Source organism: Balaenoptera musculus, chromosome 6 (assembly GCF_009873245.2).
Source record: "Balaenoptera musculus isolate JJ_BM4_2016_0621 chromosome 6, mBalMus1.pri.v3, whole genome shotgun sequence".
NCBI classification, from domain to species: domain Eukaryota; kingdom Metazoa; phylum Chordata; class Mammalia; order Artiodactyla; family Balaenopteridae; genus Balaenoptera; species Balaenoptera musculus.
In genome coordinates, this window is record NC_045790.1 from 85,385,365 (window position 1) to 85,410,803 (window position 25,439).

The 25,439-nt window shown below is 40.5% G+C and overlaps 1 protein-coding gene across 3 annotated transcripts in view; it reads left to right on the forward strand.

Moving 5' to 3' along the window:
* The window catches only part of PLPPR1 (phospholipid phosphatase related 1), a 278,398-nt gene that overhangs the window by 116,372 nt on the left and 136,587 nt on the right, over positions 1-25,439 (forward strand). For all 3 annotated transcript variants that reach the window (XM_036854367.1, XM_036854370.1, XM_036854366.1), the window contains exon 2: positions 25,090-25,197. In XM_036854367.1, the coding sequence (XP_036710262.1) occupies positions 25,135-25,197 (63 nt within the window). In that variant the 5' untranslated portion in view covers positions 25,090-25,134. The remainder of the gene's footprint in view (positions 1-25,089; positions 25,198-25,439) is intronic.

Consider the following 25,439-nt stretch of genomic DNA (forward strand, 5'->3'; position numbering starts at 1 on the left):
ATATTTGATTCATAGTATTCACTTAGGGTAAACATTTCAATATTTATTTTCGCCAAATATCAACAGCCTGGCTATCCTGGGTAAGCACTGTGTAGGATGAGGAGCTAGCACGGTGCAGTGGAATTCAGTGGACTTTGGAGCCCTGCGGACCTAGTTTATATCCTAGCTTCCAATACCTGTTAGCTGGTAACCACCTGAGGCAAGTTACTTAACCTCTCTGAGCCTCGATATCCACAACTGTAAAATGAGGATAAAATAATATCCAGAATATCTGGAATGAAGATGTAATGAATTAGTCCATGTTATATCATATGGTACCGGGTATCCAGGAAAGGATTTTTCTGCTGACTACAGTTTTCACTTTTTAGCCAGGTGTGCCTGCATGATTAAACACAGCCTGACAGTGTTTTATTCCCACTCTCTAAACAGCAGGAATATCTTCTACCTTGCCCAAATGTTAGGATGTAAGATTTTGAGATGGCACCCAGTTTGTGTTAATATAAAGGCCTTAAATAAAATGCTTTGTTTAGAAACAGTTTTGGCTCGTCCACGAATCAGCGACAAAAGTGCCTGGCATCCCAAGGGCAAAGCAAATGATTATGTGACTGGCTTTATTTGCTTAGGGAAGAACTTGTGAAATTTTCTGCCAGCAGCTTAAGTACATGTTTCTGTGGCTGTTGCTTCCCGTTTTGTAGAGCTGTGGTGGCAAGGTTTTTTAGCACGATGTGCTGAATTTGAAGAACTGGATGTATTAGTTCATGAAGTTGAGCGCATCCTAGCTTCAACCTCACCACTGCTTTTGCTGTGGGAGTTTGGGGGGCTTCTATTATCTTCAGGGTTTAACCTACCACTTTGCCACCATTGACCCGTCACTGAGCTCTACATGCTATGTTTTTATTTCCTGGGTTGCCCAGATGGGTTTGCTCTGTGCTGTGGAGAATGTGGTTAATTAAGAGCTTCAGGCACAACCTGCAAGTGCTTTTTAATTTTTCTTGCTGTTTGGTTCATCACTTCCTTTTTTTTTTTTTTTAACATCTTTATTGGAGTATAATTGCTTTAAAATGGTGTGTTAGTTTCTGCTGTATAACAAAGTGAATCAGCTATACATATACATATATCCCCATATCCCCTCCCTCTTGCGTCTCCCTCCCACCCTCCCTATCCCACCCCTCTAGGTGGACAAAAAGCACTGAGCTGATCTCCCTGTGCAATGTGGCTGCTTCCCACTAATTATCTATTTTACATTTGCTAGTGTATATATGTCCATGCCACTCTCTCACTGCGTCCCAGCTTACCCTTCCCCCTCCCCGTGTCCTCAAGTCCATTCTCTACATCTGTGTCTTTATTCCCGTCCTGCCCCTAGGTTCTTCAGAACCATTTTTTTTAGATTCCATGTGTATGTCTTAACATGTGGTATTTGTTTTTCACTTTCTGACTTACTTCACTCTGTATGACAGACTCTAGGTCCATCCACCTCGCTAAAAATAACTCAATTTCATTTCTTTGTATGGCTGAGTAATATTCCATTGTATATATGTGCCACGTCTTCTTTATCCATTCATCTGTTGATAAACACTTAAGTTGCTTCCATGTCCTGGTTATTGTAAATAGAGCTGCCATGAACATTGTGGTACATGACTCTTTTTGAATTATGGTTTTCTCAGGGTATATGCCCAGTAGTGGGATCTCTGGGTTGTATGGTAGTTCTATTTTTAGTTTTATAAGGAACCTCCATACTGTTCTCCATAGTGGCTGTATCAATTTACATTCCCATCAAGTGCAATAGGGTTCCCCTTTCTCCACACCCTCTCCAGCATTTATCGTTTGTAGATTTTTTGATGATGGCCATTCTGACTGGTGTGAGGTGATGCTTCATTGTAATTTTGATTTGCATTTCTCTAATAATTAGTGATGTTGAGCATCCTTTCATGTGTTTCTTGGCAATCTGTATATCTTCTTTGGAGAAATGTCTATTTAGGTCTTCTGCCCATTTTTGGATTGGGTTGTTTCTTTTCTTGATATTGAGCTGCATGAGCTGACTGTAAATTTTGGAGATTAATCCTTTGTCAGTTGCTTCATATGCAAATATTTTCTCCCATTCTGAGGGTTCTCTTGTTTATGATTTCCTTTGCTGTGCAAAGCTTTTAAATTTCATTAGGTCCCATTTGTTTATTTCTGTTTTTATTTCCATTTCTCTAGAAGGCTGGTCAAAAAGGATCTTGCTGTGATTTATGTCATAGAGTGTTCTGCCTATGTTTTCCTCTGAGAGCTTTATAGTGTCTGGTATTACATTTAGGTCTTTAATCCATTTTGAGTTTATTTTTTGTATGATGTTAGGCAGTATTCTAATTTCATTCTTTTACATGTAGTTGTCCAGTTTTCCCAGCACCACTTATTGAAGAGGCTGTCTTTTCTCCATTGTATATTCTTGCCTCCTTTATCAAAAATAAGGTGACCATAGGTGCGTGGGTTTATCTCTGGGCTATCTACCCTATTCCATTGATCTATATTTCTGTTTTTGTGCCTGTACCATACTGTCTTGATTCCTGTAGCTTTGTAGTATAGTCTGAAGTCTGGGAGCCTGATTCCACCAGCTCTGTTTTTGTTTCTCAAGATTGCTTTGGCTATTCGGGGTCTTTTGTGTTTCCATACAAATTGTGAAATTTTTTGTTCCAGTCCTGTGATAAATGCCATTGGTAGTTTGATAAGGATTGCATTGATTCTGTAGATTGCTTTGGGTAGTAGAGTCATTTTCACAATGTTGATTCTTCCAATCCAAGAACATGATATATCTCTCCATCTGTATCATCTTTAATTTCTTTCATCAGTGTCTCATAGTTTTCTGCATACAGGTCTTTTGTCTCCCTAGGTAGGTTTATTCCTACGTATTTTATTCCTTTTGTTGCAATGGTAAATGGGAGTGTTTCCTTAATTTCTCTTACAGATTTTTCATCCTTAGTGTATAGGAATGCAAGAGATTTCTGTGCATTAATTCTGTATCCTGCTACTTTACCAAATTCATTGATTAGCTCTAGCAGTTTTCTGGTAGCATCTTTAGGATTCTCTATGTATAGTATCATGTCATCTGCAAACAGTGACAGCTTTACTTCTTCTTTTCCGATTTGGATTCCTTTTATTTCTTTTTCACCTCTCATTGCTGTGGCTAAAGCTTCCAAAACTATGTTGAATAATAGTGGTGAGAGTGGACAACCTTGTCTTATTCCTGATCTTAGTGGAAATGGTTTTAGTTTTTCACCATTGTGAACAATGTTGGCTGTGGGTTTGTCATATATGGCCTTTATTATGTTGAGGTAAATTCCCTCTATGCCTACTTTTTGGAGGGTTTTTTATCATAAATGGGTGCTGAATTTTTTGAAAGCTTTTTCTGCATCTATTGAGATAATCATATGGTTTTTATCCTTCAATTTGTTAATATGGTGTATCACGTTGATTGATTTGCGTATATTGAAGAATCCTTGCATTTCTGGGATAAACCCCACTTGATCATGGTGTATGATCCTTTTAATGTGCTGTTGGATTCTGTTTGCAAGTATTTTGTTAAGGATTTTTGCATCTATGTTCATCAGTGATATTGGCCTGTAGTTTTCTTTCTTTGTGACATCTTTGTCTGGTTTTGGTATCAGGGTGATGGTGACCTCGTAGAATGAGTTGGGGAGTGTTCCTCTCTCTGCTATATTTTGGAAGAGTTTGAGAAGGATAGGTGTTAGCTCTTCTCTAAATGTTTGATAGAATTCGCCTATGAAGCCATCTGGTCCTGGACTTTTGTTTGCTGGAAGATTTTTAATCACAGTCTCAATTGCAGTGCTTGTGATTGGTCTGTTTATATTTTCTGTTTCTTCCTGGTTCAGTCTCAGCAGGTTGTGCATTTCTAAGAATTTGTCCATTTCTTCCAGGTTGTCCATTTTATTGGCATAGAGTTGCTTGTAGTAATCTCTCATGATCCTTTGTATTCTGCAGTGTCAATTGTTACTTCTCCTTTTTCATTTGTAATTCTATTGATTTGAGTCTTCCCCCTTTTTTTCTTGATGAGTCTGGCTAATGGTTTATCAATTTTGTTTATCTTCTCAAAGAACCAGCTTTTGGTTTTATTGATATTTGTTATTGTTTCCTTCATTTCTTTTTCATTTATTTCTGATCTGATCTTTATGATTTCTTTCCTTCTGGTAACTTTGGGTTTTTTTTTGTTCTTCTTTCTCTAATTGCTTTAGGTGTAAGGTTAGGTGGTTTATTTGAGATGTTTCTTGTTTCTTGAGGTAGGATCATATTGCTATAAACTTCCCTGTTAGAACTGCTTTTGCTGTATCCCATAGATTTTGGGTCATCGTGTTTTCATTGTCATTTGTTTCTAGGTATTTTTTGATTTCCACTTTGATTTCTTCAGTGATCTCTTGGTTATTTAGTAGTGTGTTATTTAGCCTCCATGTGTTTGTATTTTTTACAGATTTTTTCCTGTAATTGATATCTAGTCTCATAGTGTTGCGGTCAGAAAAGATACTTGATATGAATTCAGTTGTCTTAAATTTACCAAAGCTTGATTTGTGACCCAAAATATGATCTATCCTGCAGAATGTTCCATGAGCACTTGAGAAGAAAGTGTATTCTGTTGTTTTTGGAATGAATGTCCTATAAATATCAATTAAGTCCATCTTGTTTAATGTGTCATTTAAAGCTTGTGTTTCCTTATTTATTTTCATTTTGGATGATCTGTCCATTGGTGAAAGTGGGGTGTTAAAGTCCCCTACTATGATTGTGTTGCTGTCGATTTCCCCTTTTATGGCTGTTAGCATTTGCCTTATGTATTGAGGTGCTCCTATGTTGGGTGCATAAATATTTACAATTGTTATGTCTTCTTCTTGGATCAATCCCTTGATCATTATGTAGTGTCCTTCTTTGTCTCTTGTAATAGTCTTTAATTTAAAGTCTATTTTGTCTGATATGAGAACTCCTACTCCAGCTTTCTTTTGATTTCCTTTTGCATGGAATATCTTTTTCCATGCCCTCACTTTCAGTCTGTATGTGTCCCTAGGTCTGAAGTGGGTCTCTTGTAGACAGCATATATACAGGTCTCGTTTTTGTATCCATTCAGCCACTCTCTGTCTTTTGGTTGGAGCATTTAATCCATTTACATTTAAGGTAGTTATTGATATGTATATTCCTATTACCATTTTCTTAATTGTTTTGGGTTTGTTATTGTAGGTCTTCTCCTTCCCTTGTATTTCCTGCCTAGAGAAGTCCCTTTAGCATTTGTTGTAAAGCTGGATTGGTGGTGCTGAATTCTCTTAGCTTTTGCTTGTCTGTGAAGGTTTTAATTTCTCCGTCGAATCTGAATGAGATCCTTGCTGGGTAGAGTAATCTTGGTTTTAGATTCTTCCCTTTCATCATTTTAAATATGTCCTGCCACTCCCTTCTGGCTTGCAGAGTTTCTCCTGAAAGATCAGCTTTTCCCCTTATGGGGATTCCCTTGTATGTCATTTCTTGTTTTTCCCTTGCTATTCTTTGTATTTAATTTTTGAGAGTTTGATTAATATGTGTCTTGGCGTGTTTCTCCTTGGATTTATCCTGTATGGGACAATTGCGCTTCCTGGACTTGACTGACTATTTCCTTTCCCATATTAGGGAAGTTTTCAACCATAATCTCTTCAAATATTTTCTCAGTCCCTTTCTTTTTCTCTTCTTCTTCTGGCACCCCTATAATTTGAATGTTGGTGCATTTAATGTTGTCCCAGAGGTCTCTTAGACTGTCCTCAATTCTTTTCATTCTGTTTTCTTTATTCTGCTCTGTGGTAGTTATTTCCACTCTTTTATCTTCCAGGTCACTTTCCCATTCTTCTGCCTTAGTTATTCTGCTATTGGTTCCTTCTAGAGAATTTTAAATTTCATTTATTGTGTTGTTCATCATTGTTTTTTTGCTCTTCAATTCTTCTAGGTCCTTGTTAAACGTTTCTTGTATTTTCTCCATTCTATTTCCAAGATTTTGGATCATCTTTACTATCATTACTCTGAATTCTTGTACAGGTAGACTGCCTATTTCCTCTTCATTTGTTTGGTCTGGTGGGTTTTTACCTTGCTCCTTCATCTGCTGTGTGTTCCTCTGTCTTCTCATTTTTCTTAACTTACTGTGTTTGGGGTCTCCTTTTTGCAGGCTGCAGGTTCGTAGTTCCTGTTGTTTTTGATGTCTGCCCCCAGTGGCTAAGGTTGGTTCAGTGGGTTGTGTTGGCTTCCTGGTGGAGTGGACTGTTGCCTGTGTTCTGGTGGATGAGGCTGGATCTTGTCTTTCTGGTGGGCAGGTCTGCATCCGGTGGTGTGTTTTGGGGTGTCTGTGACCTTATTATGATTTTAGGCAGCCTCTTTGCTAATGGGTGGGGTTGTGTTCCTGTCTTGCTAGTTGTTTGGCATAGGGTGTCCAGCACTGTAGCTTGCTGGTCATTGAGTGGGGCTGGGTCTTATTGTTGAGATGGAGATCTCTGGGAGAGCTTTTGCCGTTTGAAATTATGTGGAGCTGGGAGGTCTCTGGTGGACCAATGTCCTGAACTTGGGTCTCCCACCTCAGAGGCATAGGCCTGACACCCGGCCAGAGCACGAAGATCCTGTAAGCCTCACGGCTTCATTTAGAAGCTCTTAAATGGTCCATAAAAAGAGAAGCAATTTGGAACCCTATTACTGACTTGCACCATGATCCCAAAACTTAGGAAATTCTTTGATGAATTTAACAGGTCTAAAATCTCTAGATCTCTCATGAAACTCCTTGGTTAGTCTAGAGGGCATCAGTCCTGTCAGCCACATGGCTCAGAAGAAAAGGGAGAAAAAAAGAAAGAAAAAATAAAATAAAATAAAATAAAATAAATTTATTAAAATAAAAGAAATTATTAAAAATTTAAAAATTTAAAAGTAATAAAAAAAAAGAAAGAAAGAAGCGAACCACCAAACCAAAAAAACAAATCCACGAATGATAGCAAGTGCTAAAAACTATATTGAAAAACAAACAAACAAAAAAACCCGGACAAACAGAACCCTAGGAGAAATGATAAAAGTAAAGCTATACAGACAAAATCTCACAAAGAGGCATACACATACACACTCAAAAAAAGAGAAAAAGGGGGGAAAAAATATATATATATAAAAAGGAAGAGCACAACCATATCAATAGACAAATCTACCAATGATAATAAACTCTAAATACTAAAGTAAGATAAACATAAAACCAGAAACAAATTAGATGCAGAAAGCAAACTCCAAGTCTACAGTTGCTCCCAAAGTACACCGCCTCAGTTTTGGGATGATTCGTTGTCTATTGAGGTATTCCAGAGACGCAGCGTATATCAAGTTGATTGTGGAGGTTTAATCCGCTGTTCCTGAGGCTGCTGGGAGAGATTTCCCTTTCTCTTCTTTGTTCGCTCAGATCCTGGGGTTCAGCTTTGGATTTGGACCCGCCTCTGCGTGTAGGTCGCCTGAGGGTGTCTGTTCTTCGCTCAGACAGGACGGGGTTAAAGGAGTAGCTGCTTCGGGGGCTCTGGCTCACTCAGGACGGTGGGAGGGAGGGGTATGGATGCGGGGCGAGCCTGCGGCGGCAGAGGCCAGTGTGACGTTGCACCCGCCTGAGGCACGCCATGCGTTCTCCCGGGGAAGTTGTCCCCGGATCACGGGACCCTGGCAGTGGCGGGCTGCACTGGCTCCCGGGAGGGGAGGTGTGGAGAGTGACCTGTGCTTGCACACAGGCTTCTTGGTGGCGGCAGCAGCAGCCTTAGCGTCTCATGCCTGTCTCTGGGGTCCGCGCTGATAGCCGCGGCTCGCGCCCGTCTCTGGAGCTCCTTTAAGCGGCGCTCTTAATCCTCTCTCCTCACACACCAGGAAACAAAGAGGCAAGAAAAAGTCTCTTGCCTCTTCGGCAGCTCCAGACTTTTCCCGGACTCCCTCCCGGCTAGCTGTGGTGCACTAACCCCTTCAGGCTGTGTTCACGCCGCCAACCCCAGTCCTCTCCCTGCAATCCGACCTCCGAAGCCCGAGCCTCAGCTCCCAGCCCCCGCCCGCCCCAGCGGGTGAGCAGACAAGCCTCTCGGGCTGGTGAGTGCTGGTCGGCACTGATCCTCTGTGCGGGAATCTCTCTGCTTTGCCCTCCGCACCCCTGTGGCTGCGCTCTCCTCCGTGGCTCCGAAGCTTCCCCCCTTCGCCCCCCACAGTCTCTGCCCACGAAGGGCCTTCCTAGTGTGTGGAAACCTTTCCTCCTTCACAGCTCCCTCCCACTGGTGCAGGTCCCGTCCCTATTCTTTTGTCTCTGTTATTTCTTTTTTCTTTTGCCCTACCCAGATACGTGGGGAGTTTCTTGCCTTTCAGGAAGTCTGAGGTCTTCTGCCAGTGTTCAGTGGGTGTTCTGTAGGAGCAGTTCCACGTGTAGATGTATTTCTGATGTATTTGTGGGGAGGAAGGTGATCTCCACATCTTACTCCTCTGCCATCTTGAAGGTCTCCTCCCATCGCTTCCCTTCTCTCATTACCCACCTTTCTCCTCCGATCTCAAGAATGAATTTCCTCCTTATAAAGCCCCACTGGCTGAGATGTAGCCTGCGTACTGCTACCTGCTTGACTGCCCTGTGGTTTCTCTATGAGGGCAAAGAAAAATAGTGAAATTAACTCATTCAAATCTGAAGCTTTTCTGAAAATAGATGTGAACAAATTAGGTGTCCTGGGAATTAGCCAAAGCTCAGTAATTAATAATCTTTTTATCTGGGTGAATAAGGAGAATGTTTAATAAGTATGGCTAGTGTTGTCAACAAACAGTCCCTTCTCATTAAGTGGAACAGTATAGCAGTGTTTCCCTAATTGGTGATGTCTGGCACTGAGGGACAAAAGTAGAAAAGTGACTATGAGTGAGGGGTGTAGCGAGCTTTCATTCAACAAATGTTTACAGAACACCTGGCATTTACTCATGTGATGACGGTTGGTGCTGTCTCAGGAAGGAAATCCCTTTTCTGGTGGCATTCTACTGGGGAGGTGGGTAATGAACCTGCCCAGGTTTCACTCTGTAGGTTACATGCCAGCAAAGTGCAGAGAGAAAGGAGGACTCTTGGTGAGAACACTGGAACAGGTGTTCACTTCATCCCAAAGCTTGTTTGTAGATACTGAATGGTTCGTCAGCAAACAGGTGCCTTTGAGGGGCTAATATTTATTCTTAGGCAACTTTAGATTGGGCCACAAAGTAACATCAAGTCCCTGGAATAATTTTACGATCCTCTGAAGTGTGGAATTTCAGTGAGACAGAAAAGAACGAGAGGTCTCCTAAGTACAGTCATTGAAGGTATCTTGGTTCACAACTTGTGGAAGTTCATTTAAAATTAGGGAAAACTTGGAAATCACATCAGGGAATCACAATCCTTGGATGTTTATTGGATGCTAAAAAGAACCAGTGCATCAGAGAGGGAACTGACCATTAGCTAGCAGGCTGGGACCAGGGATGTAGATTAAGCCCTTTGATTCCTTTTTCATTTTTCTGGAGAAGAAAGTAATGCAGTGACTGCGTACAAAAACTTTAGGGTCAGGTGCCTAGGTTATAAATCCCAGCTTGGACACTCACCACCTATGTGATCCTGGGCGCTCTGCTTGAATTCTCTGTCTGTTTTCTCCCCAAAATACAATTCATAATTGGATCTAAATATTTCATAGGATGTATGAGTGTTAAGTAAATGCTATATACATTTTGCTATTGCCTTCATCCCTTTGATCCTGGCCTTTTGACACCTTTATAAATGGTTCCACTAAAAATGGAAAGGCAAAAAGAAAGGAAAACTCAAAGTACTTAGTGTTTTGTTTTTTTAAGTAATTTTAGCAAAAGGACAGGTGAGTCTGTTGATCTGAAATTAGATCAATAGCTTGAGTTCATTCATTTTCCTTCTAATATGAATATTCATGAATTGACTCTGCTTTAATCATCTAGTCTTCACAGAAGACCTGACAGTGTTATTACAGCCAGCATGTGCTGACTGCCCACTCGATGCCCAGGTGGGCATTATTGTAGAGGTCCGGGATGTGAGAGGAGAGGGAGCTGGAGCTAAGTAGTAGTCACCTCCTGCACAATTCTGTTTGAAATAACCATAAATACTTTCCATATATTGTCATTTAGCACTGGGCTAGATGCTGTGAGGGACACAAAGACTTAAAAGTCCGATCACTCTTGTAGTTTATAATCTGGAAGAAAAGAGAACCCATTTGCCCATAGAAAGTTAACTAAGAACTTTGGAGTTTGAAAGATGAAAATGAGAATACAAAAGGGAACCATGGGCTGGGAAGTGTCTAAGACATCGCCTTACCCTATCCTTCCATTGATGTCCTAATGTTGCCTGTGACTAAACACCAAATCAATGGCTCGGATAGTAAGCGTGCACAGCCTATGGGCAGATCAAAGCAGATTGTTGTGAATGACTGACTAAACTTAGGCAGTTTCCTGGCAGAGGCAGAAATTGAATTGTGTTCTGAAGGATACGTAGGAATTGGAAAGGCAAAAAGAAAATAAGGAGGGGTATTTGTGTATGTTAAAGGATCCCAACTTATTTGAGGAATGAATTTACAATAAGATACTGGTTTTGTTGTTTTTCTTTAAACACAGCATTTCAAAAGGAGATATTGTGAGGTGATTCTCAAGAATAGTCTGTTCCACGCTGTGCCTAATTCTGGGCCAGTTGAAGGATGAGAGGACATGGCTGGGATTCACGAGGAAAGATTAAAGGGGAGGCTGCAGGTGATTTAACAGGAGAGTAAACAGAAAGCTATTCATCACTACTGGAGATAGCACAAGTAAGATACACGGTTTAGTTTGAGGGATTTAAATAAATAAGAAAAGACATTTTGATATTCCCCCCACTCCTACTTTAATCAATTACTGAATATTATTTGCTCTTCTAATGTTTTGAATTCACTGACCTGTCTGTCTCTATTGCCTTAGCCTTAACCCAAGCCACCTTCTCCTCTTGCCTAGATGATAGCAGGACCCTTCAACTGGCCACCTCACCATATTCATTCTTGTCCCACTCTCCCAAACCACTCTCTATATCCTGAACAATCTTTAGTCAAAGTAAATCAGGGCGTGGCAGGTTTGTTCCTTAAAGCCTTTCAATAGGTTACTATTGGGGCTTCCCTGCTGGCGCAGTGGTTGAGAGTCTGCCTGCTAATGCAGGGGACACGGGTTCGAGCCCTGGTCTGGGAGGATCCCACATGCCGCGGAGCACCTGGGCCCGTGGGCCACAATTGCTGAGCCTGCGCGTCTGGAGAGGCCGCGATAGTGGGAGGCCCCGCGCACCGCGCACCGCGATGAAGAGTGGCCCCCGCTTGCCGCAACTGGGGAAAGCCCTCACACAGAAACGAGGACCCAACACAGCCATAAATAAATAAAATAGTGTTTAAATAAATAAAAATAAAAATAAAAAGCCAGCTTGTATATCACCTGCTCTTTAAAAAAAAAAAAAAAAAAGGTTACTATTGTTCTTAGAACTAATCCCAAACTCTTTAACGTGGCCCACCTGGCCCTGCATTGTAAGCCCTCTCTTCCCAGGCCTCAATATGTGTCTATTGCCCGTGCTCTGTATGTTGCAGCCGTATGTGTTACTGCTTTCTCTCATTTGAGGAACCTCCCATGTGCTGTTCCCTTTGACACGGATACAGTTCCCCTCTCTTTTATGTATCCAAAGATTGCTTCTTCAGGGAAGACTTTCCTGGCCCCCTAGATGATGTTAGGTCCCCCATTAGGTCCCAGAGAGACATTATTTTTATCTCACTTGTAATTATTTGATGTCATCTTTCCAAGAGACACTTGGGGTACAACTGGTGAACACAATAGGCAAGGCTCATGAAACTTACATTCTGGCTGTTGGAGGAAGATAATAAGCACAATACATGAATCATAGTATGTGGGATGATAAGTGGTATAGATAAAAGAGAAAGTAGACTAGAGTAAGGAGGAACGGGAATGCTGGATGGGGGAAGCAGGCTGCAACACTGAAAAGACTGGTCGGCATATCTCCATACCATATGCAAATTAATTCAAGAAATATTATAGTGTTAAATGTAAAAACTAAAACCATAACCCTGTATAAAGCCTGGCATGGGAAAGTCCTCAATACATATTTATCAAGGCGACTAGTGAACAATATTATCATTATTATTATACGCATGCAAAATTTTAAGTTTGGGTCAGTCACAGAATACATGCAATCCTCCCTTTGTTGACAGCAGGCAAACCAAGGCTTACGCCAGGGTTGTCTAATCCTTCTCTGAAATCTCCTGTGGTGAAAGGGAATTCCTTTCACTGTTTTTTCCTGTCTCCTGTGAGACTCTAGCAGGGTCCAACAGAGCTAATTAATTACCCTGTTGTGAGGGCATAGGGACTTCCTGGCTGTGATTTCTGAGGGCGCCCGAGGATTGAGGATCTAATGACAAAAACAGAATCACTCTGTTCCAGAGAGTTGATATGAGGATAGATTTGGTATGTCAACTCTTGGATGTTTCTGTCTGTGTCTGTCACACACACACACACGCACACAAACACACGCACACATTCTCTTTCTCTCTCTCTCCTTGTCTTCTGGAAAACAAACTGCTTGGCTCCTGGGCAGCTTAGCTTTAAATTGGAAAATGCAGCCTTGCTTGGCAAAACAACAGTATCACAGCCTCCCCACTGCTCAGAACAGCTTGTGACATACATCCCTGCAGGCAAGACCACAAAGGGCTGTCTAACATCCTGGAACCACCATTCCCCAAAAGGACTTTCCTGTGCAACTTCTTTAGAATTCTAGTCTGTGGGGCCTATCTTCTCTTCTCCGGCAGTTTCTCACCCTGGACTTGAACTTTTGCTTCGTTTCTCTCCATTTAATTAGTGACCCCATCTCTTAGAAGGGATCGTTAGAAACCCACGGTGGCCCTGGAGATGCGAATCAGGACAGAATTCAAAGGGAAATAGAGGAACCAATGACTTGGAAGTCTGAAAGAGCACTCGAGTCCCTCTGACCTTAATAACATAACAAGTTCCCTTCTAGGCCACTTTACAGAGGCCCCAATTCAAACAGGCGCTCCTATTTACCTCTTCTCCCTGTTCATCTCAAATTAAAAAAAAAAAAACTAGATTGAAGCCCGCTCTTGCATGGTTCTGATTATGTCTCACCCAGATGATGGTGGCCCCTCATAAGTCTTGTTAACTCTAGTTTCACCCACCCCGACCCATCTTACATTCTGTAAGCCAAACCAAATGGAGAGAATCTAAAATCCTTAGCTTGCATTCAACAACCCAGCCCCAGTCCTCTAGCGATACCCAATGCTATTTTCATCTGCTACATGCTGGCCAAGCTTGCCTAGCCGTAATTCCAGACCATAAGTATGGTCGGGGCTGTTCTACTCCATACTTTGCTCATTCCAGTCCTAATGCCTAGAAATCCATCCTGGGCGTGTTGATCACTTACCTGTCCTCACTGGTCCACCTCAGATATCATCAATGGAAACATCTCTCCTTCCTATGAATTCTCATCAATTATATCATTTTATAAATAGACTGCATTTGACTGCATTTGCATTCTTACTAGGTTGTAAGCTACTGGCTGTCAATGACTGACTTGTATTTGCATCACTCAAAGCCTAAGGCTTTGCACTTAGTAAGTACTTAATAAAACCTCATTGATGGGTGAATGGACAAAATGGCACCTCTTCTCAATGCCTGTCTTCAAAATAGTTTAGTAAAAAGGCATTATGGTACTAGGTACATCAGAGCCTTTCCAAAATATGGCTCATTTTAGAACAGACTTTAACATAGTACAAGTTTACCTTAAATCTTATCAATGGGCATTTTTCATTGGAACGGTGTGAAAGACCATAATAAAACAATCTTTACCTTTAATATAGTCAGTCCTATAACACAGATCATAACATCATTATAAATTTTGTTAACTGCAATTACTTTTGAAATTATAGTTGAAATTTTAGAACCAGAGCCAGATACAGGAGAAACACTCAGTCCCCAACTTAATATGGTTGGACTTAAGATTTTTCGACTTTACAGTGGTGTGAAAGCCATTCAGCAGAAACCGTACTTCGAATTGTGATCTTTTGCTGGGCTAACATATGGGGTATAGTACTCTTGTGATACTGGGCAGGGTACTGAGCTGCAGCTCGCAGCCGGCCACGTGATCGCAAGGGTAAACAACTGATACACTTATAACCATTTTGTACCCATACAACCATTCTGTTTTTCACAGTCAGTACAGTATTAAATAAATTACCTGAGATAGTCAACACTTTATTATAAAATAGGCTTTGTGTTAAATGACTTTGCCCAAGTGTAGGCTAATTGTAAGTGTTCTGAGTGTGTTTAAGGTAGGCTAAGCTAAGCTAAGCTACAATGTTCAGTAGGTTAGGTGAATTAAATGCATTTTTGACTTAGGATATTTTCAGTTTACCATGGGTTTACCAGGATGGAATTCTACCATAAAGCAAGGAAGACCTGTACTTAATTATATTTAAGATCACATTCACTACTTTTTAATTAAGAGCAATTCAGCATATTCTCTGCCTATTTTCTCCCCAGACTTTAAGCTGAGCACAATACTGCCTGAGGGGCAACGTTTACTACCTTTAAGCCTTTCTGAGGGGAAGGTGTGTGTGTGTGTCCATCCCAGTCCCTGCGTGTGTGTGTGTGTGTGTGTGTGTGTGTGTGTGTGTGTGCGTGCACACGCATACTTCTGGTTCTTGCTCCAATGCTTCAAGGTTTCAGTTTCACGGAGCATCAAAACGTCATTTCCTTCTAGCCTTTGATTTTATTGAAAGAAACATTAACTCACTGCTTTATAATTAAGAAAAGCTCTTTGTGCTTGCTACTTCTTCCTGCTTTGTTTTTTTCTTTTTCCTGGTGTAAAATTAGGGGTAAACAATATCAACAATTGAAAAAGAAATTGGGGAAACACCCTGCTGGTTTGGGCACCGTCTTCCTATTAGGTAGTTCTCCTGGTGGTGGCCCATCAGATGGTCCTAGGCACTCCTTCGCATCAGCTATTTCGACATTCCTAAGCTTTCTGCTTTCTTCCCACTGTCTCAGGTCGCCTGCTGAGCTTTGGAGTCTGCATCACCCTTGCGCTCTTTGTTTTTGGAAGATCAGTCTCTAACAGAGACGGCTTACTTTTAGATAGACTTGGACTCTTTTTTTCCAATTTAAACTTTTAACTTTAAGGCATGTACCTTTTAAAGCAACAATCTAAAGCAATTTTTTTTAACAGTCAAAAGAACCCAGAGGTAGAATCCAGCTGAATAATTTCCCCTTTCAATTTTACATTTTGAAATGTGTTCTGGCTTACATTTTGATTTCTAGGACTTTCAGACACTTCACTTTTCATTGTTCTTTGGGTCCAAGGTATAGTGGGTCTTAACTGGTTGGGGTGGGCAGAAGGGCTTGACCCAAGACCGACATTAGTACCATATTGTTCAGTTCATGCATAACCTGGAAAGGACTGACCAAGACCTAGATTAGGACTGGGTCAGGAGTAAGGAATGGACCCAGAGCAAATGTGAAATCAAACGATGGAGCTGAGTGGCTGAGGCACACTGTTAGTGTCAACATTTACTGTGTACCTACTATGTGCTTGGTACTGTGCAAAGTACTAAAGTTGCAGTGCTGAGCAAGACAGACAAACATTCCTAGAAAAGGAATAGATATTAAACAATTACACAATAAATACTCTGAAGGAGCATGATAGTGTGTAATAGAACTGAACCAGTCAGGGCAATTAAGGAAACTTACCCATTGAAAATGGCATTTAACTGCAGATCTGAAGGAAGAGCAGATAATGGAGGAGGAAAGAGTTCTCCAAGATGTAGTACATGAGAAGGCCCAGAGGTGAGAAAGAGCCTGGCATGTTGCAGAAACTGAGCGAGTGGCTGGAGTGCCAAGAGGCTGGGGATGGGCATGGGGTGGAGATTGCAGCAAAATGGGACTGGAAAGGTTTAACACAGTCTAAAAGTTATGACAAGCTCAGACATTAGCCAGGCAATCTTGTGCCTTAGTTGTGAGAGGTCCAGCAACAGGGATCCTACATGCAAGGGGAAATGGCTGTCTGCAGACTATCCATTCAGGCTTAGGGCTGGAGTATGAACCAGGCATACCTGTAGGTTCAAAGGACTCACCTAGATAAATGAGTCCTGGTTACTGAGTGCAGACCACATAGGACTGCAGGCGTGGAAAGAGACTGAGGTATGAGAGCGAGTCATCAGATTTAAGCAGTAGGAACAAAGCTAATGGCTGGTCATACAGACCAGGCCAATGTAATATGGGAGCCCAGAGGGAACCTGGAATTACCCCTGGGTCTGAAAAGCCACTCAAGAACAATGTGGGGCCCTGGTATCTTCACAGGACCCCTGAGTCTTTATTTTGTAAAGATTTGACTGAACTCTAGATTTTCCTGGATCGTGGGTCTCATGCTCTTTGTATCTCTCTGCCTTATTCTGGGCTGGCTCAAGGGCTGGGCCATGGATCTAGCTGTGAGACACTGTGGAGGGGAGAGACTGGACCAAAAAAAAGGGGGGGGGGTGTCAATGCTACTCTCCTATAACGTGGGGCTTTCACACTGTCGTTCTTTACAAGCTTTGAAAAGCATCTGTACAAGCTTTGAAAAGCATCTCTGAAATTGAACAGAGTGAAGCATTTCTCTTGAAAGCCTAAGTAGTACAGTCCTAAATCCCACACCATCTTGTGAAGAAATCTCTTTTGCACTCATCTACAATCTCTTTCGATTTTTTCCTATCTCTTAATGTCTTAGTTGCTTTAAAAAAAATACATAGTTAGGTTTTCCAGCTTTGGGAAATTAAAGGCACACTGTGATCCTGGTTGGAGGTAATAGAGTAGAAATGATCCAGAACAGTGAGGGGTAGCTCAGTGCCACCAAGGAAGTTAATGCCTATTTAACACGTGTTAAAGATGAGCTGGATTTGGGGATTACGTCTCACCCTGAGTACTGGGGAACAAAATGAAGTGTAACTCTCACAACTCATTTTTCACCTTTTAATTTTCCCTTTTCTACTCCAATCCCCACCCCCCCTTACCTCCAATTAAGATGTGGATCACATAGAAATAAACCCTATTTTTCCCCTTGCTAGACATAATCTCATTTCAATCTTACACCAACCCAATTTTGAGGAAATCCTAGAAAGTTTGTGTTGTAAAACTCATGTCAGAGGTGCCTTTGATGTGCCCTGGGTCATGGATTATGCAACATATTCTTGCTTCTGGAGCCCCCTGACACCAGGGAAAAGCACATCACTCAGTGGCTCAGAATCTCAATAAATACTCAGTATCCTGCAACAGACAAAGAAAAAACAACTCTCTAAGGAATACTTGTGGTCCCTGGATGAGAAATGTTTTAATATTGGAGTTATTAGTTAACCCAAACTAAAGTCTTCTGCCCGCTATCTGGTGAGTTAGGTGTCTTTTAAGTTGGGTTGGTGGGAACAGAAAGTATTCTTAGTCTCCTGTGAGCCCTGATGATGATTTTTCTCTAATCCTTTTGGATGGTTTCCCTCCCGGCCTTAACTAGTTTCTCCCATGCTCATCAGTACTCTGCTGAAGACTCGAGGGGACTCTCTGCAGGGCAACGCAGCTCCATCTGTGCAGAATTCTCTCTGGTTCTCTGCCTTGTGAACTCCAGTCCCTTGGGCCTCCCCACATTCCCAGCTCTGTCTACTCAACTCAGGGAGGCCACGGGCCATTCTTCTGGGTTCCTCTCTCTGTGCCGTGGACTGGAGACTCTCTCCAGGCAGTAAGCTAGTGCAATTGTAGGGCTTGCCTCTGTTTGTTCCCATCTTTCAGGGATCACTGCCCTTTATTGCCTCACATCCAGTGCCTTGAATACCATCCGCTCATTTATTTTGTCTGTATCTTTTAGTTGTGCCAGGCATGAAATCCAGTCTTAGTTACTTTCACTTGGCTGAAAGCAAAATCCCTCCAGGGCTATTTTAAGGTTGTTTAACCTTGTTTTGACACTCACTTTTTGAGACCCCACTCCATATGAAGATAAACACATAATGAGTGATCTGACAGTAAATCTTTATTTTGCATGAAAAGATTTTTATGACTTTTCTTTTGAAACTATTAATTTACAATTATTTAAAGTTTCTTAGCAAAGGAATTTTTAGAATTAAGAATTTCACCTACAAATCACTTTCAAATTAATTGTTAACACTAAATTGAGTAATGAAATTGCAAGAATTTTACATTTTTAGGTATACACTTATATATTTATTCATTTGGTTTTACATAGTTTTGCTGCCTTTTTAAAATTTCTTATATATTTTCATGGGCTGTTAAATAGCTCACAGGCCCTAGGAATTGGGCCTATAGTCCCCAGTGGGTAAAACAGCCCTGCTTTCTTTTGAGATTCAAAGTGGTAGTAACTACCACTTATAGTACCTTTATTCTCACCCCAATCATGGTCTCTGAGCATGAGATGCCCTTTGTTTCCCCAAATGCCAATAAGGCACCTCGACAGTTTCCATATTTTCCTCTCTTAGATACTAAGCAGGAATAGGTTTGTCCCCTTGGGCAAAACTGTGGCCTTTATCCTTGGTGAAGCAAGTTCTTCACTAGCTCAAAAATTCCAGTGTCCTAGGGCCTCTGCTTTCAATCCTTTAAAATTAGTGGTTCTCCCCCAAGGCTATCTCCATCCCCTGCTCCTTCCCACCTTGAAGGGGAGTATCTGGCAATGTCTGGAGACATTTTTAGTTGTCACAATATTGGGGGAGGAGGGTTGCTACTATTGGTGTCTTGTGGGTAGAGGCCGGGGATGTAATTAAACATCCAACTGTACTCAGGACAGCCCCTCACAACAAAGAATTTTCCAGCCCACAATATCTACAGTGATGGGGTTGAGAAACACTGTCCTAAATCAATGTGGCCTCAGAGTACAGAATTCTTGGGCTTACTCAGAAAAGTACCATTTCTGGTGGCCTTGTTGCCTATTTGTTTTTTAGATTTTTGTCTCAGTGAACTCGATTAATTCATATCATCCTAACTTTGAAGGGAACCACCATGGTATTTTTAGCAAAATTAGCTCAAAATATTCTCTATAAAAAGAGCAAGCTCTAGCTTCCCTAAAATCATAGACTCTGGGCCCCTGAGGAGGACCACAGGCTGTGACTTTGGCCACTGGAAATACTAGATTCACACCAAGGCTGGGCAGAAGGTCCACTGAAACATGGTGACTCTTTCTCAAGGGCATTTTTGTTCCTTGCTACTTCATTGACTGCTCAGCTAGAGCCAACTTTGCATAACTTAGAAATCAATGAGGTTTGTCCCCATCTAGCTATGACCATGCTCCATCACCATCCATTTTCAGTCTCACTAAAACAGATACTTTATAATCAGCAATTATTTTTGTATTTGTTCTGGATTGAGTAGGAATTGTTACACTTCTTATGAACAAGAGGGAATCACATGGAAAATCCAATGGAAATACATGAGATGTCATTGACTCCTTTATTGGACAGGTCTGATTTATAATATACTTACCTGCCTAGAAATGAAGAGCTCTGTCTGAGTTAATTACTAGGAAACAGTACTGTCTGTCAATATTCTCTTTTTTTCCTATATTCTTATCTGATATGGAAATGGACCAAACTTGTATTTCTTATCCTTGAGGTGTTCTGCTTCTGAGTTTGTGTATAAAATGCTATGTGTATTATACATAAACAAATTTTGGTAACATCTATACTTATCCTTGAATGTTTTCATACATTTGAGCTGGTAGTGTTTTTAGTTTCCCAAACATATGTTAGGCCAGCTTATATCTTTGGAACCTTAGTTCTTGCTGTTCCCCTTAGCTGAAATGCTTCTCTTGTCCTCCTTTTATAGGGGAGCAGCTACCTTTATTTTAATCAACTTAAATAGCCATCTCCTCTAAGAAACCTTTCCTTAACTTTCTCCCAGCTAGGACTGTCTTATTACTTTTGTGGACTTTAAGCAATTTTGCCTTTGTGGACCCTTTTCTCTATTAAAGTTAAAACTTATATTTTATAGTTGAATTGGTATAAAACGGAATTTAATAATATATTAAAATATTTTGGTACCTAACCTAAAAATTTATTATTTAAAAAAAAATTAAAATGTTTTCATAGGCCCCTAAAAGTATTAGGGGTCCTAGACAGTGTATCTACTACGCCAGTTGGATAAGAGATCCCTGACCTCAAGAGTTAGAATTGGTGATTTGTGCTGCTATTATCCCTCTTATAACTCATTGAAAAACAAATATACAAACAAGTATAACAATATTTTCCTAATGACTATTAGTCCCTTAAATACAGGGTATTTGGCTAATTCATTGCTTCTAGTTGTGTCTAATGGGATTCCTGGCATGAATTAGGGACTCACAAATGAACAAACAAATGATGCTATTCTGGTATTTTGAAACCTTGGACATCAAAAGACTCAAATTCATGAGAACATAGCGGGGCTAGGCTATACGAGAACCTTGGTCACTGCCATTTGGTACTCTTTTAAAAAGACTTCTGGAAACTTTTGCTTCTAAGAGGATGGAGTAAGATGTACATTCCCCATCCCTCCCACTAAATCAACCAAAAATCTTGGATGTTATATGTAAACAAAGCTCAGACAAAGAAAAGGTGGACTGGCTGGGGACTTCACATAACAACCAACACAATATTGAGTTCCCAGGATTTCTTTTTTTTTTTTTTTTTTAATTTATTTATTTATGGCTGTGTTGGGTCTTCGTTTCTGTGCGAGGGCTTTCTCTAGTTGTGGCAAGCGGGGGCCACTCTTCATCGCGGTGCGCGGGCCTCTCACTATCGCGGCCTCTCTTGTTGCGGAGCATAGGCTCCAGACGCGCAGGCTCAGTAGTTGTGGCTCACGGGCCTAGCTGCTCTGCGGCATGTGGGATCTTCCCAGACCAGGGCTCGAACCCGTGTCCCCTGCATTGGCAGGCAGATTCTCAACCACTGCGCCACCAGGGAAGCCCCTCCCAGGATTTCTTTTTACCTCATATCTCAGAGTGGATATTGGAGAAGCTGACAACCTGGGATATTGATACTTGCAGACAAAACAGCCCCAAGAATGCCTGCCACCTCTCTAGCCAAAGGGCCTGGAAAAGGGCAGCCTAGCAATGCAGCAAACTTTTAGAAAATAACCCTTTGACTATATCCAAAAACCACAGAAACACTGCAGTCCCATCTCTGTCTCTGTCAGCAAAGACCAAGTGGGGACCCTGGACTTCTACCCTTGCCAGGCTATAAGGAGGCTCCCCTAGACTCCTGCTGGGGTCATATCAGAGAAGGCCAAGTAGGGAGCCAGGACTTTAGTTCATGCTGGGCAGTAATGAGTAGGCCCCCATCCCTGCTCAACAGTATCAGGGGAAAACATGGCGGGGAGCCTAGACTTTTACCCCCTTTAGGCAGTAATGAGGCATCCCTACTTTCTCCTCCCTGGAGTGGTATCAGAGGGGGACTAGTGGAAATTCAGTTTTATCATTACACAACAATAGCAAGGCCATAGTGTCAGTGGAGGCCATGTGGGGAGCCGTGAAGAAGTACCTAACCGCCTCCCCAGCCAGGGTGGTATCAGTGGGGCCCTATTGAGGAGCCTGAACTCTACTGCTGCCCAGCAAAAGGGGTCCCTCCCCAACTAGCTGTCATAGGAGGCCAAGTGGAGAACCCGGACTTGTACCTTCACATGGCACTAACAAGGTGACATTCCCCGTACCTACTAGAGGAGTGTCAGAGGAAGTATGATAAAACATAAGCTTTAAACAGGATCCTGAGTCTTGTAACAACCCAAGGTCAATCAAAAATCACTCTTCATACCAAGAACCAGGAAGATCGCAAACTGAATAAGAAACGACCATCAACAGACACCAAAACCAAGATGATATAAAATTATCTGACAATAATTTAAGTGGCCATCATAAAAGTACTTTAACAAATACTTACAGACATGCTTGAAACATGAAAAAATAGTCTCAGCAAAGAAATAGAAAATATAAAGAAAAAGCAAATATAAATTTTAGAACTAAGAAATATAATAACTGAAATAAACTCAATGGATGGACTTGGCTCAACACCATAATGGGGATGGTAGAGGAAAGAGTCAGTGAACTTGAGGATAGAATAATAGAAAATATCCAATCTGAACAACACAGAGAAAATAGACTTGGGGAGGGGGGATTAAGAGTGTCAGGGACATGAGGGACTACAACAAAAGATCTAATATTCATGTCACGGGAGTCCCAGAAAGAGACGAGAGAGTGGGTTAAAAAGTTTTCCAGGAATAATGGCTGAACACTTTCCCAAATTTGGGAAAAAAACATAAACCCATAGATTCAAGTAGTAAGAAATCTCTAAGCAGCATAAACCTAAAGGAATCCACACCAAGGCACATTAATAGTCAAAAGACAAAATATACATCTGATAAGGGACTTGTATCCAGAATAATACAAAGAACACTTATATCTTGAAAATATCCAAATCTTTTGGTTTTTTTGATTTGATTATTTCACAAAAGAAGATAGAATAATGGGCAATAAGCACCTGAAAGGATACTCGATATCATTTGTTATTTACAAAATGAAAACTACATATTATCTCACACTCACTCAAATGACTATAATAAAAAAGATAGGCAATAAAAATGTTAGGATGTAGAGAAAAGAGAACATTTATTGTTGCTGACGGCAGTGTAAAATGACACAACCACTTTGGAGAACACTTCTGCAGTTTCCTTTAAAAAATAAAACAATTTAGCGTGTGGCCCAGTAATTCCACTCTTAGGTATACATCCACAATAAATGAAAGTATACAGACGTTCTTAGCATCATTATCCATAATACTGGATACAACCTAATATTGGATACAGCAAAAATTAGAAACTACCTACATTTCCACCAATTGGTAAAGGTTCTATAGCCATACGATGAAATACATTCAGTAATAAAAAGGAAAAATTACTGATATGTGCACTATGACATGAATAAACTTCAAAAACATTATGCTAAGAATCCAGGTCAAGAGACCACATATGGAATGATTATATTTATTTGAAATATCCAGAAAAGGCAAATCTGTAGAGACAGAGAGAATAGTGACTAGCTGGGCTGGAGAGGTGGTGAGGGAGGTGATGGTGGGGATGACAATTATTTTGGGGGGTGAAGGAAAACGCTAAAATTGTTTTATGATCATTGTACAACTTGGTAAATTTATTAAAAGATCATTGAATTGTACACTTGAAATGGGTGAAGTATATGTGAAATATACCTTACTATAGTTACTGATTATGTATAGTATACATACATAGATACATATATGTGTGTATATACATATATGTATATGTAGTCTCCATACACACATAAAAAGCTAGTTTGTATTTTGAACCAGAAGAGTGAATAGAAAGGAGAACTTTATATGATATCCAAAGCCTGTCTTATATTCTCCATTTCATTGCTATTTTTTATTAACTGTATGGAGAAGACATCTAAAATACTAGGTATGTCTGATGCCTTTGTTTTTTCTGGTGCCCGTACCTACTTCAAGGTGATTAAAAATTTAATTTTCTTTTCAGATGTATGGTTCTGTGTTTAGTTGATGCTAACAGTAGGACTCATCTAAATCATAAATACTGATAAGTGAATTCTAAAATACTTGGATTAAGTAAGGATAAAATGAAACCAATACACGGTTGCCAAATCAACTCAATGTGTGTTCTATGTATGGGTTCCTTTCTAATTGTAAAAAAAATATTATTTATTCCTAAATCATGAAATAGATGGTGAAATAACAGATATATTATGGGTATTTTATAGCAGGTAATATCCAATTTTAATTGAAAAAATTAAGTTGCCTAAAAATTAAATAATTTAAACACTATGATCGGTATGGACTTAATACTACACATAATGTTACATTTGATCAGAGAAAGTTTTAGTTGACACGTGAGAAGCTGGCATTTCAAAAAGAGAAGGAAATGTATTTTAAAGCTTTATTTTGGAAAAACATAAGGACGGACTTAAAGACAGAATTAAGTTAAGAACATTAATTCATGACCTTTAAGAAAAAATGCGCTTGGCCAGTTGCATAGACTAGCAGTCCCCATGCCAGTCTTCATATCACAATCCGTAAGAACTATTGGGAAGTCTGACACAGAAACAGAACAAACAAAAAATAATGACTCGAAAGCAGATACCTGAAACATGTCAAGTATTGCTTTGGATAGAGAATAAAAGGTATAGTGGAAAATTCTTTTTACTGGGCTGTGGAAGTTTCAGAAAAGACTAAAATCTCTATTTGTTGTTGTTATTGTTTGAAGAAGAACCAAAACTAACTGATCTTTTAATACAGGAATATTTTCAGTTCAAAGTAGGACAGAAGAGTTCTAACAAATATTTAAAATACTCTGCTATAGCCCAGCTACTCCGTTCTTATAGGAGAATGTTTATGGTGTCAGTGTTTTGTGTTTGGAACACACACACACACACACACACACACAGACACGGCTGAGGGAACCCAGTGAGAGGGATCAGTGATGTATTAATCCAGAGTAGTTAATAGCCCTGCAGTCAAGGGAGCAAGGGCAAAGAGTGGTCAAGGAAGGAAGTCAGGGATTAGTGCCTCAGTGCTAAATGTCAGCTCCAAAGGGAGAGGCAAAGGCAGAAATAAACGAGTCCCTAGATTGCAAACTGCAAGGATGAGGCACAGAAAGGGGAGATCCACACAGAACGGACAATAACAAATGTTTTGTCGCGAAAACTGCGTTCATGGCATGAGCACAGTCTACTGGGTTATGGCACTGTGCAGCACCAGGCGATTAGAATTCTGTTCACTATAACTGTGTGCACAGGAGCTCCCTACCTGGTCATTTAGGCTCAGAGACTGTTCATGGCTAGTATACATTCTTTTCTTTTCTCTGGACTGATTATTAGTCTGACTTGACTGTGTTGTAGATTAGTGTTTTGCATTGTTTGTACACACCTTGCTTATCTAGAGGGTAGCTGATATTTTTATGTAGGACTGCTAAACATATGGTTCTTAACACCATGCCATCTATTTTCTATTTCAGCCTGGACAGTTTAAGACGGTGCAGCCTTGCTACATGTTGTAAGAAATGGCTGTAGGAAACAACACTCAACGAAGTTATTCCATCATCCCGTGTTTTATATTTGTTGAGGTAGGTGTATTTATTTGCCTTTACAGACAAATTGGAATAATTGTAGCAGTTTTTATGCTGAGAACTTGGATTATTTTGTAAAATTATTTAATCTTATGGTAATGAAATTTTGATAGCACAAATATTGGTAAAGAATTAATAAGATATGCCAAGTGTTTCTTGAATAGGAAACCATAGAACAAGGTTCATGTATGGTGTACAAAATAATTGTGTTTTATTAGATTTCTTTTATTTTCAGTGGT